Genomic DNA, 13,754 nt, shown 5'->3' with positions numbered 1-13,754 from the left:
TTGATCACAATATTTACAAAGTAAATGATAAAAGTTTCTAGTAAGTATCTAGTAACATAAAAAAATATCTTACCATTGTCTTTATATAGTTCGCCATCCTCATCGTAAACCGCATAATAAGGATCATATTGATCTGGGCTGTAATTTTGAGAACCATTGTATAACATTTTTGGACGAGGGCTGGCTGAGTACGACACCGGTGCTACACTTTCTGTTGGTTCCAAGCTGAAAAATGTGGTAATTTTCAAAATATACAATACGTTTTTAAATGGTCCCTAAATTTACAGCTATTCACAAAGCAATTATTCCAACACAGTCATCGTATATATAGTTATAGTCAACGTCAATGTTAGGTCATAATATTGTGCAATCGGATAGTTTCAATGGCAGGGTCAGGAATATACCTTGTTTATTAAATTTTTAAGTGGTTAGTTGAGTGCCAAGAACCATGAGCTCTGTAACCTCTGACGAAGTTCATAGCGTTAGTGAGCATGGTGTGTTCAAATTACCTGTTTATTCTGTCATCATGTTTGGTTTTAGTGTATCGAGTTTCCTGGTTGAAGTTATCTCGTGGTGTGGTAAACTTCGTTTGAGCTACAATATTTTGATGTCTAACTTTCCCTTTGAAATCATTAATAGGTGCAAGAGTAACAGGTACATTTTCCGTTGTAGGTTTAGCAAGTCTATGTCTAACAGTGTAGGGTCTCAATGTAGTTTGATTCAGATATTTAGGTGGTCTCTGTGTAAAAGGCCCACTAGTTGACAAAATAATTGGTTTCTTCATATATATAGTTCTATTACGAGATTGGTGATGTAATATTTTGTAATTTGAAATCTCAGGGCGTAAAATTGTAGGTGCGGGTGTGCTATAATCAATCAGCACTGGAACAGCAATTTTGCCGTCTACAATTTTATTGAAATCTTTAATCTGCGATTTTGTGACACCTGAGAAATTATTTGGATTTCTAGAAGTTTCTGGCCTAGTCGTAAATGCAGTAGGTGCTCGAGAGGATTGTAATTGTTTGACTGGATGCTCTTGAATTTCCTCATAGCTATAATTATCATCATATTCTTTATAATTTTGAGCCATCGGTGGTCTCTTGGGTTTTACTTCTGAACTTGGCATATATTTAGATTTCACTGGTGGTTCGTAATAAAACTGTTCATCATCATCATAATAGTAATCATTCATTTCTGGTGAAGGTTTTGGTATTGGTCTCCGTTTTGGTGCCATGGTGGTGGTAGTTAAAGTATCTTTTAATATAGGTCTTATTGTTGAAGATAAATAATTTGAATTTTTTTGATGATTCGATGCGGAATTAGGCCTAGGGGTAGATTGAACAGAAAACTGTGATTCTGTAGATAAATTTTGCCAATAATTTTGCAACGCCAACAATTGTTGATTTGCTATGGTTGTAAGAGGTTTTGCTGTAGAATGTTTAAAAGCCGTATATGCATTATGAGGTTTCACAGTAGAAATCAAATAAGGTTTTCCAGTAGCAACTATATGCGGCTGAAGAGATATTATTTTTTCGGGTTTGATTAAATATTGCTGTTTTGGTGTTGATAATATAATCGGTGCACCAGTTGATACCGCAAATGGATTCTGTGATATCGATACTATGCGTTGGTGATTTCCTTTGTTCTTTATTTCATCATAAAGTGGGGTACTGGCTATGAGCCGTTGAAAGTTCTGATTTATAGATGACTGACGTTGGTCTTTAAAATTTGGCTGCCTTAAATCAGGTAAAGTTTGTTGTGGCACTATCTGAACATTTTGGTTATGTAATCGTTTTTCTTGTTGCTGAATATAAGTTTTTTGACCTGTTTCTGGTATTTGGATCCACTGACCTGAATTTGTTGGACGATCAGTTTGATGTAAAATATTTTTTGGATTAGTAGAAGTTCCTGTTCCTAAAGGACCAGTAAAAGGTTTAGGTGAACTCATACCCTTATAGTTCAATGTAGATGTAATATATACTGAATTAGAAGATGATGCTGTGGTCGATTTAACAGGCGATTCTGTGGCTCTTATTGCAGCCATTTGAACATTTTTGTATTTTTGAGTAGTTGATGGAGAATATTGACCATTACTTAATTTTGCCAAAAACTCATCAAAATCAAAATTTGGATTAGCGAATGGGTTATCTATTTCACTGTATTTATATTTTGGGTGAGTGAATTCGTAAGGTGGTTCCGGAAAATCATGTTTGAAACTATCATCATCTTTTTCGTTTTCTTCTCGAGACTCATCTTCTGATGACTCATCAGAATCATCATACTCACTAGAATTATCTCGATCTTTATAATCTTCCTCTTTTAATGGTGGCCTATGGCTATCTTGATTTTGATAATTTTTACCATTTCTGTATTGATCTTGATCATTTCCTATATTTTGGTTGTTCTCAAATTTTGACTTTGAATCGTCATTTGGTCGTGGTGAAGAAGTTATGTAAACCGGCTTTGCAGTTACTAGAGTACTTGGTAATTGAGATGAATCTCGAAATATAACTGGATAATTTGGACGATTAGTTGAAGTTTTTAAAGACATCTGTTTTGGTGCATTATTATAAAATCCACCAGCCAATGATGCAAACGGATTTTCGTTATTGTTCAATGATGATATTGGTGGACTTTTTGTTATAATTTGTGTCGGTGCACTAGCAGGATTATGCACATATTTTGAATTCATTGGATCGGGTAAGCTAGGTTTAAATGGTCTTTGAGATTCTACATCAAATTGATAAGAGTCTGCTTGAGATGGCGCATAGGAATTATCGTCAGTATAAGGATTCCGGTTATCATAAAACTGGTTACCATTCAAGCCGTTGTAATTTGATGAAAAACGTGTGCCTTGATTATTTTGATTATTATAGCCAAACTGGGGTATGTTTACTAATTTTATTGGTTTAGCTATAACCCAATTCTTTGTAGGTTTACTATATCCATTTTTAACATAGTATCGAATCTGTCTTTTTCCTCTTTCATTATCATTTTCATCATCGTCGCTATGAAGTGAAAATTCTATCTCTTCGTCATGATCACTTCTCTTAGATAATTGATCATTACTAGTAGAATTTTTATCCTCTGCACCTAAATTTGTTTCTGATAACTGCCTTTTTCTTCTAACATGTGAATTTTCTATTCTGTCATCAACATTGATTTCATTTGTCTCAAGGTCGAGTTGTCTGTCATGAAGATAGTCAGTCAGGTAATCACGTTTGTCTTCACTGAAATAATGGTAAAGTCAATTAGTTGCATATCGTGAAGTCAGGCTTTACATAGTATATTGTTAGCTTCTTGTATAACATGAAATACCTATTAAATGTATTGTGGAATGATACTCATGACGTCAAGCATTTATTTTAAGATAATCCGTATGCATAATGTTAGTTTGTAATAATACTTACCTATATGCTTGAGGGGCTTGGGTAACTACTGCAGCTCTTCTATCATCAACTTGGGTTCCGAAGGAGAAAGAACCAATTTTACCATTGTTCTGAGGTATAGAAGCTGGGATAATATTGGAATTAAGATTTCTTCCTGAGCTAGCAGTTTGGGAAATATAGCCATCTCTATCCTTCTGAACCTGTCCGATCGTAGGCGGCTGTCCTCTGTTCACACGTTGCTGCCTGTCGCTTTCAATTTCTTCGACTGGAGGTAAATCGTCCACTTCAGCATATAATTGTTGTTGCTGGAATTTATAAAAATATATATTATCATCTATTCCTAAAATTATCTTTAAATTTTCCTAGCGTTTTTATTTGTTTGTTTAGAAAGACTCTGTTCTTGAAAGACCAAATGTCGAACAGGAATACTGCGGAAGGAAACTAAATTCACAGTTCAGTGCAGCGCAGAAGAAAGCTTTCTTTGCACGGCTAATTATTTTTAAAAAATAAATAATTAAATATTAAAAAAATTGAAATTATTTACTTTTTCGTATTCATCGCGACTGAATTTAGGTTGTCCTCTCGACGTAACTACAGGGTTGGGTTGTGCTCTAGGTGGCGGTGGAGGGGGTGGTGTGCGACGCGGGGGCGGCGGGGGTGGAGGTTCTCTTTCGCTGATGCGCTCTAGATCATCGGATCCTATCGCGCTTGTGCCATCACAGCCTACGTTACGCGGCCAATCACATGTTTGGAGCTCGTGGCTGGAAATTTAAACAAAAATATTTTTTATAGAATCGATATTAATCATACTTACGAATTAATTTAACATAAAATATGGAAACTTGTTAAAACAAATAGTTACTTTATCTTTTTAATATCAAAAAAATTGCCACTAACTTTTTAGTTCTTAATATGCACCATTTTTGTGAATTGAATATAATATTTTAATGACATCGACATATTAACTATACATCATCGCTTTTCCTGTAAAATATTTTGTTTATATTCTTGCTATTACATAACAGTTTAAACGATATATATTTTTGCTCAATTAGTTTATCTTTCTTAGATAAGTATTCTTACCTGTACATAAGGCCACCAGTGCAAGACTCAAGCAAGGCGCCGCCAAACACGCATACGTAGTACAGTGTACAGTCGGTGGGGTGAGGGTAGTAGCCGAACTCTTCGGGACAGTCAAAGTCCACGTCCCGTTTGATGTCGGCTGCGACCGGGACACTGCGAATGGGACTGGAACGCTGCCTCGAACGGTCTGACTTGGCGCCGAGGCATACTGGAATAAATAAAAACTTTTCTATATGTAATCTTTTTTTTCTAATTATATGCTAAAAATGTATTTCAAATAAACGTTTATTGTTCTCTTTACAAGGTATACAGGGTTACTGGTATCAAACGCACAACCTCCTAAAGACTACTTGGGTACATCAAAAAAAAGCAACTTTTATTCTACGACTTTACGTGATTCGTAGTTTTTTTTTTTCATATAAAAAAATACAATCTAATTTGCGATTCTACACATCTTAACTCTATGTAATATCCAAGCAACATGAGACAGTACAGTAGCGTTATGTAGCGTAATCGAACATTGAGTTAACGTTATAAACGTTAACTCAATGTTCGAAACGACATTCAAACAAAAAAAAAAGGATTTTTTTATTTACTTATTACGTTTAGACAAAAGTCGTAGAACAAAAGATGATCTCTATATACCTTAAGCGCCTTTGGAAGGTTACGCGTTAGATACCAGTAACCCTGTATATATTTTTTCGATTTTATAACATAATGACAAGAATGATTTCTCTCAACAAATCGGTTACATGGCAATGCATTTGTGACCAATTCTAAACGAATATACACGTAACATGACCAGCCGGCAGTTCCGCTTGCGAGAATAAGAAGACGAATAGGAAAAACTACAATTGTATTCAATAAACGATCTGCTGCTTGATTATTATAGCAATACTCGTTACAATAATGAAGTGTTTTGCCATTGTCTGATTCACAGGCTAGTTCAAAAACTTTGGAGTCTCAATAACTCTATACATGATAATAATCTCTACTGTTTATCTCATTAATATCGGTATGGTAATCACATTGCGCAGTGCATTAGTTCAATTAGGTAGGTACTTATCCTTTGTTCTACATCAAGCCTCAAGTTCGAATGTGGTATCAAATATAGATTCTAATAAAAATTACCACATTTCTTAAAGAAAACTAGCCGCGTTTCTTGTACAATTTTAAACAATCGTGCAAATAGATAATAGAAATAATATGCAAGAAACGACGCCAATAAATAGAACACTCTGGTATGTAGACAGCCAAATTACAACACTTGAACCGTGCTGACAGCAAATAGTCGATTACCCTAATAAATCTAACTTAATCTGCACTTATCTTAGGTTTGAAAACTTTGTGGCTGTTACTTTGGATAACTAACTATACACATTGGTTGGAATAAAAAACAAAATTGCTCAGTGCTGAACTGATTTTAAGTGCATATATTATGTTTTCGATGTAATGCACAAACATTAATAATTAATATTTTGAGAAGTCAAGATTGGTCTAAACAAGGACTACACGTATAATGCAAACTACGGCAAATGGAAAAAGGTTAAAGGAAAAGTAAAGACATGATGTGAAAGAAACTTTACAAATAAGAGTGAAAGATCTAGTAAATAATGAAAAGAAAAATAACATAATAAATAAATGACGTCCAAGAGTGAATACACTGAAAAAATAATAAATTTAAATCTTGAAGATATAAGAACTCACGGGCTGTCCAAAACTAAATCTCTTTGTCACAAACATTAGCATGCAACGCGCAGTGAGAAGAAACGTCCGAAAGAGATAATCATCAAAGTTTTGCTAACAATTTTGTCACGTCTGTATTGCGCGCACGACCGTGTGGGATCCGGGCCGTGGCTCGTCTTTTGAACACGTCTTCAGTTTTCTCATGATTAATCTCAATTTTATTACATCATTAACATACACTTTTCATTTCGTTAAGTGCGATGAAAAAAAAATTAAATTTTCATGCTCTTACTGCAAATATTTAAAATATTCTGACAATGTTCGGCTCTTATTCGGATCTTTTTCGACTTAAAAAAGCTTTCTAATCGATATCCCAATACATATATTGATGAAATGCAAATATCTATTTCAATAATTGCACCAACATTGAGATTGCATTTAACCTATCCTGAAATTTATAAAGCATCCGTTGTTTAACTGTACTTTTTACAAAATTCTATTCCAAAGCCGGAATTTAAAATAAAGGCTACAATTTTTAAAATGTTAAACACAAATTTAATGGGATCTCTGATTAACCAGATTGGATAGTACTCCACAAAATAACAAATGGTAATTAATGCACAGTATCCGACATTACCCACTTCATATCAATGATTAAAATGTTGTAACCCGGCCTTGTGGTAACCGTCGTAACAAAGGCATTTACATCAAACCATTGAACAATAGCAATGGTATTAACTAAACAAAAGCCGCTAAATTTCCCACAAATAGATAATCCGTGCTAAAAGCAATTGAAGCAATTGTCAATACAACTGCAAACGTATCAATCAAACTTTAACTCTGTGTTATTTGATATAAGATTTATTCTTATTTGAAAATGGAATATGTCGACATATGGCCGCCAAGATTTGGAACATAGCTGCGCACGCGCTGCAACGCCTAAGGCCTAGAACATATTTGTACTAAATTATATACTAGACGATCGTAATTTGTGATTCTACGGAGATTTATTATTTCTGTCTAGTTATCGACAACAGCTATGTAATCGTTATATATTGCTATTTCAGTAACATTTCCCAATAGTCACACTAACGATTTATTTAAGTAATAAAATGCTTGAAATTTAAATAATGCTACAAATCTAAAATCATACAAATTTGTATAAAGTTTTTTATGGTGTGGATCACAATATAATAGTGGCAGTCATGTCTGTTATGACAGACACGACAACTATAGTGACACAGAATATTGACATTTGTTTGTATATAAGATCAAAGAGTCAAAATAACCCACATTTCTTCATACTCCTACTTGAAATTCTGTCAGATATCCTCAAGCCACTAACTTGTGACGTCAGCGTGTCCGCCGCAGGCTGCAAAACGTAGAATTATCAAACGAAATCGACCTACTTATCACAGCTGACTGCACTCCGTACTAATTAAAAGACTGACCCGTTCCCTGATCGCAAATGGTGTTGCAAGTTGTAAGCAAACATTATTCCTTTTGTTCTCTGATTTATACTGTAGGTTAAGGATTTAGTATGCTTCTCTTCTGCGTATATTCCTCTCGTCAACACTTTCCTGGTTTTCGTTTAAGTCAATCTCTTTATAAAACCTCGTAAAGTGGTATAAATGTATATAACGACTATTATCGTCATATAGTACAAAAGAATCGAAAGAATAAAATCATGTACTTGACAGATAAACAGGAAATATCAAGATAATAGTTTTGTGATTCCATAATTATGGATTTAAGACCCATCATAACTATGTGTGGGAAATACTCTGGCTATTTATTCATAACGCAACGTGAATGTTGAAATGTGTTCACGACTTATTCATAACATAGTTTTAGTACATGAACAATGGTTAACATTGCCAAAATTGAATTGCTAATCGGACAAGTTGGGTATTACTGAGAACTACTTGAAATTATTTCGTATTGTTGATCAATAACTTCACAGAATGGACAATAGTACGTAACCAGTACATGCTACTGATTTTTTTAAACATTTTTCTAGTTTTAAACGTTTCATCATATCAAGTATCAAAGATCAATTCATTATACATTTAAGAAGTCCTAACACACGTTTGCTCATCATAGGTGTAAATGCATGCAAGTAATTGAAATAAATTCTGTAAATAGAGATATTAGACTCAACAAAAATAGAGGCGCAAACGTTAAAGACTCCTTTTGAGTTAACATTATGGTTATTAAAATGTTGTCAACTCTAAATCTGGAACATGTCTGATCAAGTGCCTTGTCTATACCAGGAGTAAAATTATAACTTACATTGAAGTTTTTATTCAGCTCGTTAATGATAGAAATGGAGAGATCAAGATGAACTTACCTATCTATGGGTTGATTGGCATTTCTTATAACTAGTCCCAATTCGTGACTCATGTCGTTATTAGCTTAACATGGAGTTGCAGTTTTTCGATCACTGATCTCAGATTATATATTATCAATATATGTTAGGCAAAAAACAACATTGAAAGTATTTGAGTGGGTGACACGATACTTGGTATTTGTTGGCGTATTCAATACCTATTTGCATTCTACATCGATGTTGAGTGCATTTACTCCCACTAGAATTACTAATTCTCAGGATCTCGTGTAGACAAAATAAAAATCTTTATCGAATCCTTAATTAAACATGGAACTGCAAATAACAAGTCTAAAATTCCAAGCAAGGCTTTAAATTGTTTTTTAAGTCTATGCAAAACAATGTCGATAAGATAAACTACTAAGTTCGTAAATCTTATTTTAAGTTCATACTTGTTATTTTAGTTTATAACATATTGCTCTATTCTAATCAAATGCCTAGTTTTAGAAATCGACTTTATATGATCAGTTTAATATAATAACTGCAATTAAGACAGAGTTCATCACATAAAAATTGGCTAACTCCCAAAACAAAACAAAGAACGATGATATTTCAAACAAAACCAATATCAATGTGAAAACTGTAATGAGGAACATTAAAAGCATTAAAGATTTTCGCAGCAGGGGAGATAGTTATCAGGAATGTGGACAACTAAGGACATATAACGTGGGAGGTAAATTGGACAGGGCAGAGGAATGAACCCCAGGACTGCGAGTAGGCGAGCTCGAAAGACATGTCATGATTTATGATATCTTCAATCGTAATGCTAATGTAGCAAGAGAGCAATAAAATATGAGACATGTGCTTTGTGAGATATTGTGCTTATTCGAGTCTAGGAATTATTATAATGGTGACTATACTAATCATTTTGTTAAACTTAAGTCCAGTTTTTGATAGATTTAAATAAGAATTCCTAAATAACGAATTGAGTACTTTATATGTAAAAACATGTAATTTTATTAAATCATTCTATACATTATTTTCAATATCAATCAACAAACCATTCATTTTGTACTTTATTTTATTAATCATTCTCAATAACGACGTATCTTTAGCATTATAATGACCTTTCACGGTCTACAATAATTAAGTTAACAATTATGCCGTGTTGTTACTGAAGATAATAGGTAAAAAATATTGCAGCATGCAAACAATAAGTCGGAATCGTGCAAGCGTGCCCTTTATGAGCGCTGGCCTTTAGTAATTTATATCTACAACCTATATCACTTCGCCAAACTGCCCATTCGTGGTTGCCTCGTATAGCACAGATAATGATACACTAAAATCGGCCTTGGACCTCTCACTCACAACAAATTCATTAATAACAAATAACAGTCGTGTGGGTGCACGCCTCATATTCTTTGACACGCACTCTGATTATGTTTGTGTCGGTGGCTCATTTGGCTAGGAGCTGGACTTACTACCGAAATGTACACATTCAAATCTGAGAAATGTCCCAATTTGGAGCTCCGAGTCAAAAGTTCAGTCTAAATATATGCATATAAAATTATTTCCATAGGACCTGCGACTTTCATTATATCGTCCGAACATTGCATTGTAGACCGTCACAATTTTAATAAACGAAGTACTTACTAATAAAATATTTCGTCGAAGTTTTTGCAAAAATAAACAAACACACTGGCACAATTGTGTTTTTGAGTATATTAACATTTTATTTGTCGTAATGTAGGTAGGCGTTGAAGCTTTTTATAGCTCTTTAGAGACTGCTGTAATTTACATATTTTGTCTTTTGTTAACTCCTTAGAGCAAGCAATTCGGTCGTTATTTCTTTTTAAATCTTTTGAAACTTATTTTTATGATACACCGTCCGAATGAAGAATCTCCTCAATGGGTGACATGACAATGCTGAACGCAACCATCTTGTCTTCTTGAGTAGACGCCAGTGTCATTTGAGAAATTTAAGCTTGTTCCGCCCAATAAGAATTCTTACAAAAAAACCCAAAAGAGACAACAAATTTTATACAATTTAACCGCACATCAACCAACCCAGTAATTAATTTTACTGCCGCATAAAGATCTTTAGAGACAAACCTGATATGCGGTTCACTGTACGTAAAGTTGCAACACGTAACATTAAGGTTGTGAAGTAACACTGCCTCGGGGTATAATCTGCATGAGTTACTCCGGATTACTTACAATTGCCGTGTTTAGCTCTCGTTAAGAAAGAATCAATTGTGTTCGGAGTCATTACAGTTCTTCTCACGCGGATTATTTATTTATTTATTAATCATTAAAGTTGTACACATCAGAACAGTATAAATATAACTCGCAAATAGATTTCTACAGATTTTCTTTCCAGTAGACCCGCGAAAGAAAATTGAAAAAAAAGAGGCATTGGCATGTACGAGAATAAGATATTACTATGATACGATAAAGGTATATATTATTATACATAATGTTAATGTATTATATATAATATAATTATTATATATAAAATATCGAATATTTTTGGTAGTAAAATCAGTCTAAAATAAATCACCAAGAAATGTTCTCTTTTTGTTTCTTTGATTTAAAACTAACGTGATTTGAAGAAATTTCATTTATTATTATTATTAATAGACATTATTAATGACAGAAACTAACCGGTCGCACTCGTCTTGAAAAGGGTTATACAAGACTGAAATATAGCCCACTTCTCCCTCGATAATCACACGTAACCGACTTGTATTTTTCATTAATAAATACTTAGTTATTTTCTATTTCGTTTAACATCTTAATAACTTATCGTACCCTCGTTGAATATGTAGATTGTAATAAACCAAAAAAGGGTATCATTTTTTTAATGTTTAACATCTCATATGTATTCCTAGTTTAACTTTCTCTCAATTAGAATCGCATTGGCTCCAATACCTCGTAAAATCTGCCCTATAGCTTTAGCATAGTTACGTTCTTAGCAACACAGTTAGCCATTATTTTTAATCATATTTAAATTTAATAATGAGCGACATTTATACAGCGATTTAATCGTAAATATCGTAAGCCGTCACAAGACCGGATATCGATTTCTCAAAAAAATCAATGATCAAATGGACCTAACGCCTTTAAAGATAACAAAATAAATAGAACACTTGTGGGCTGTTCACCTTGACATTTATAAATCACATAATAATATCAACCGTACAATTCTTAGTGTAATTACACCTTTATTACGTAATTTATTAGTAAAATAGTTTATTATCTTAGCCATTCTGTCGACATTTATCTAAAGAAACGTTTTAAAAAGCTAAAGCCGGTAAATGTCATCTTATCCGATTTATTTATTAGTACTTCCTTATGTGACTGGTAAAACAGCGTTATTTGGTGTTAATTACTTAATTAATGACGTCTAGTATAGTAAGCAATACGTTAAAAAAATATGAATATGTTTTTGGATTAACATACTTGATGTAAGAATAGGATCACTCAGGCAACTACGGGATACATAGTCTTGGCAGCTTACAGGCAACAATAACATGTCTAAGGAGGATTGACGTCAGGCAGGCGGCTGGTTGTAAAATTGCAGCCGAATCTTCGAAATTTTAAGGTAATTTTTTAGACTAATCTCGGGTTTCGCGCCGTCATAGCCCAGAACGCAATCGGTATATGCAAAGACGAGATAGATTGTAGAATACTTGTAAAATACAAAGACAAGATTATTTTCACAATAACACTAACATTTTAACATTAACAACACAACAATACAATTATGACATTCGATGTGATTTTTCTTCTATACAATTACTATTAGGTAAGTGTTAACTAAACATATAACGAAACAACATTAACAACGTATTATAAAGCTACCAACATAACACTAATTGTTTTATTGCTGTGAATAAAAATATCCGTAAAATTTGATAGCAAAAACAACAAATTATTTTGACCATGACCCAAGAATTGGACTCATCTTGCATACAGTATAGACGGTACAAAAGATGAAGAGGTACGTGAAACGTTATTCATAGTTTTCATGTTTGTAAGGAACAAATATCTGGCTATTCCGTTCCTGCCTCACCCTGGGAGAAGGTTCCTGCCTCACCCTGGCAGAAGGGGCAAAGGCAAAAAGGATGTCGTCAAGGATGATCGTCACGCATACGTGCCAATGGCCTGGCAACTAGGGATGTCGACGACCGTGCGAAGTGGAGACGAAAAAGTGGGACCCTGGGCTCCGACGCTCAACTAATTCCGAAAGTACATTATTGATCGGTAATAAGCAGATAATATTGATTTTCAAAGTGTATATTTTGATAAAATTATATGCAAACATTCTGACATAGTGATAATAAATGTCAAAAGTATTGCCATCCTAGAACTATCCATCCTTAAAAAAGGGTTACCTACTATTTTGACGCCATAATGTTGTTATTGAAATTGGCGCAATATGTATGTAGGAACTTTCCACAAATCTCAATTTCGTGATTCCTAATTTCCAAAAAACTGTATTAGTTATCTTTCTGTTCTTTCTATTTTGTGTCCAAAGGTCGTTGGCTAGGTCATTATCCGAAATCTGACCTATTTGAGGTCATCATTTATCATACTAATGATTGTACCTCACGCGGGCGCTTAGCCCGCTAAGTACGATTTTCGCCATAATGATTTCATGACAAAATTCAGTAGTGCAGTAACCATTTTGCCATTAGAACATTTTGCCGGCTAATAGGCAAAACAGCATTCCCATGAGGGTTGACGTCAGGTAAGCCAAATTAAAAGATATTTTTTTACGCGGCCTTTGGGCATCACAGCTAAGAATGAAACCTTACTTGCAAGGATAAGACAGAGTGTACCTTAGCAGTGGCTTTATTAACATGGCATGTGTTTGAAGCTGTTTCCATCGAAGCATCGTTCCATTGAAGCAGTTAATGTCATGCACTTTGTAATTAAATTACCTGCGTGATAAACAGGTAATCTACTCAAAATCGTCAATTTTTTTTTGTAAGACATTTAAACCCACTTGGTTTTATATTTTTGGTTTTATGACATTTAAAAAAAAATTCTAACTAAGTACTTTTTTGTACATTTTCATTTTTTTTATTGTTTTATTATCAATTTAAAAAATGTTTTTGTTTGTCTTAATAGTTGATTCTGCGGGGCTGCTCTCAAAATCGTTGTATTTTAAGATACGTTTTTGTTCTTGAACACTAGTGTATCTATAAAAAGGACCTATAAGCGACACAAGGTAATCTGGGTAATATTACCTATAGATTATTATC

General features: G+C 33.7%; 1 protein-coding gene across 7 annotated transcripts in view; it reads right to left on the bottom strand.

Moving 5' to 3' along the window:
• The window catches only part of Cda5 (Chitin deacetylase-like 5), a 107,114-nt gene that overhangs the window by 8,751 nt on the left and 84,609 nt on the right, over positions 1–13,754 (bottom strand). For 6 of the 7 annotated variants that reach the window (XM_053762921.1, XM_053762912.1, XM_053762938.1 and 3 more), the window contains exons 2-6: positions 4,473–4,680; positions 3,934–4,150; positions 3,411–3,694; positions 510–3,230; positions 74–225 (exon numbers count right to left, since the gene is read on the bottom strand). In XM_053762921.1, coding sequence (XP_053618896.1) covers positions 74–225; positions 510–3,230; positions 3,411–3,694; positions 3,934–4,150; positions 4,473–4,680 — 3,582 coding nt within the window. The remainder of the gene's footprint in view (positions 1–73; positions 226–509; positions 3,231–3,410; positions 3,695–3,933; positions 4,151–4,472; positions 4,681–13,754) is intronic. The other variant, XM_053762967.2, reaches the window with a different exon arrangement.

Source organism: Plodia interpunctella, chromosome 2 (assembly GCF_027563975.2).
Source record: "Plodia interpunctella isolate USDA-ARS_2022_Savannah chromosome 2, ilPloInte3.2, whole genome shotgun sequence".
NCBI classification, from domain to species: domain Eukaryota; kingdom Metazoa; phylum Arthropoda; class Insecta; order Lepidoptera; family Pyralidae; genus Plodia; species Plodia interpunctella.
This window is presented reverse-complemented; position numbering and strand designations above follow the sequence as displayed.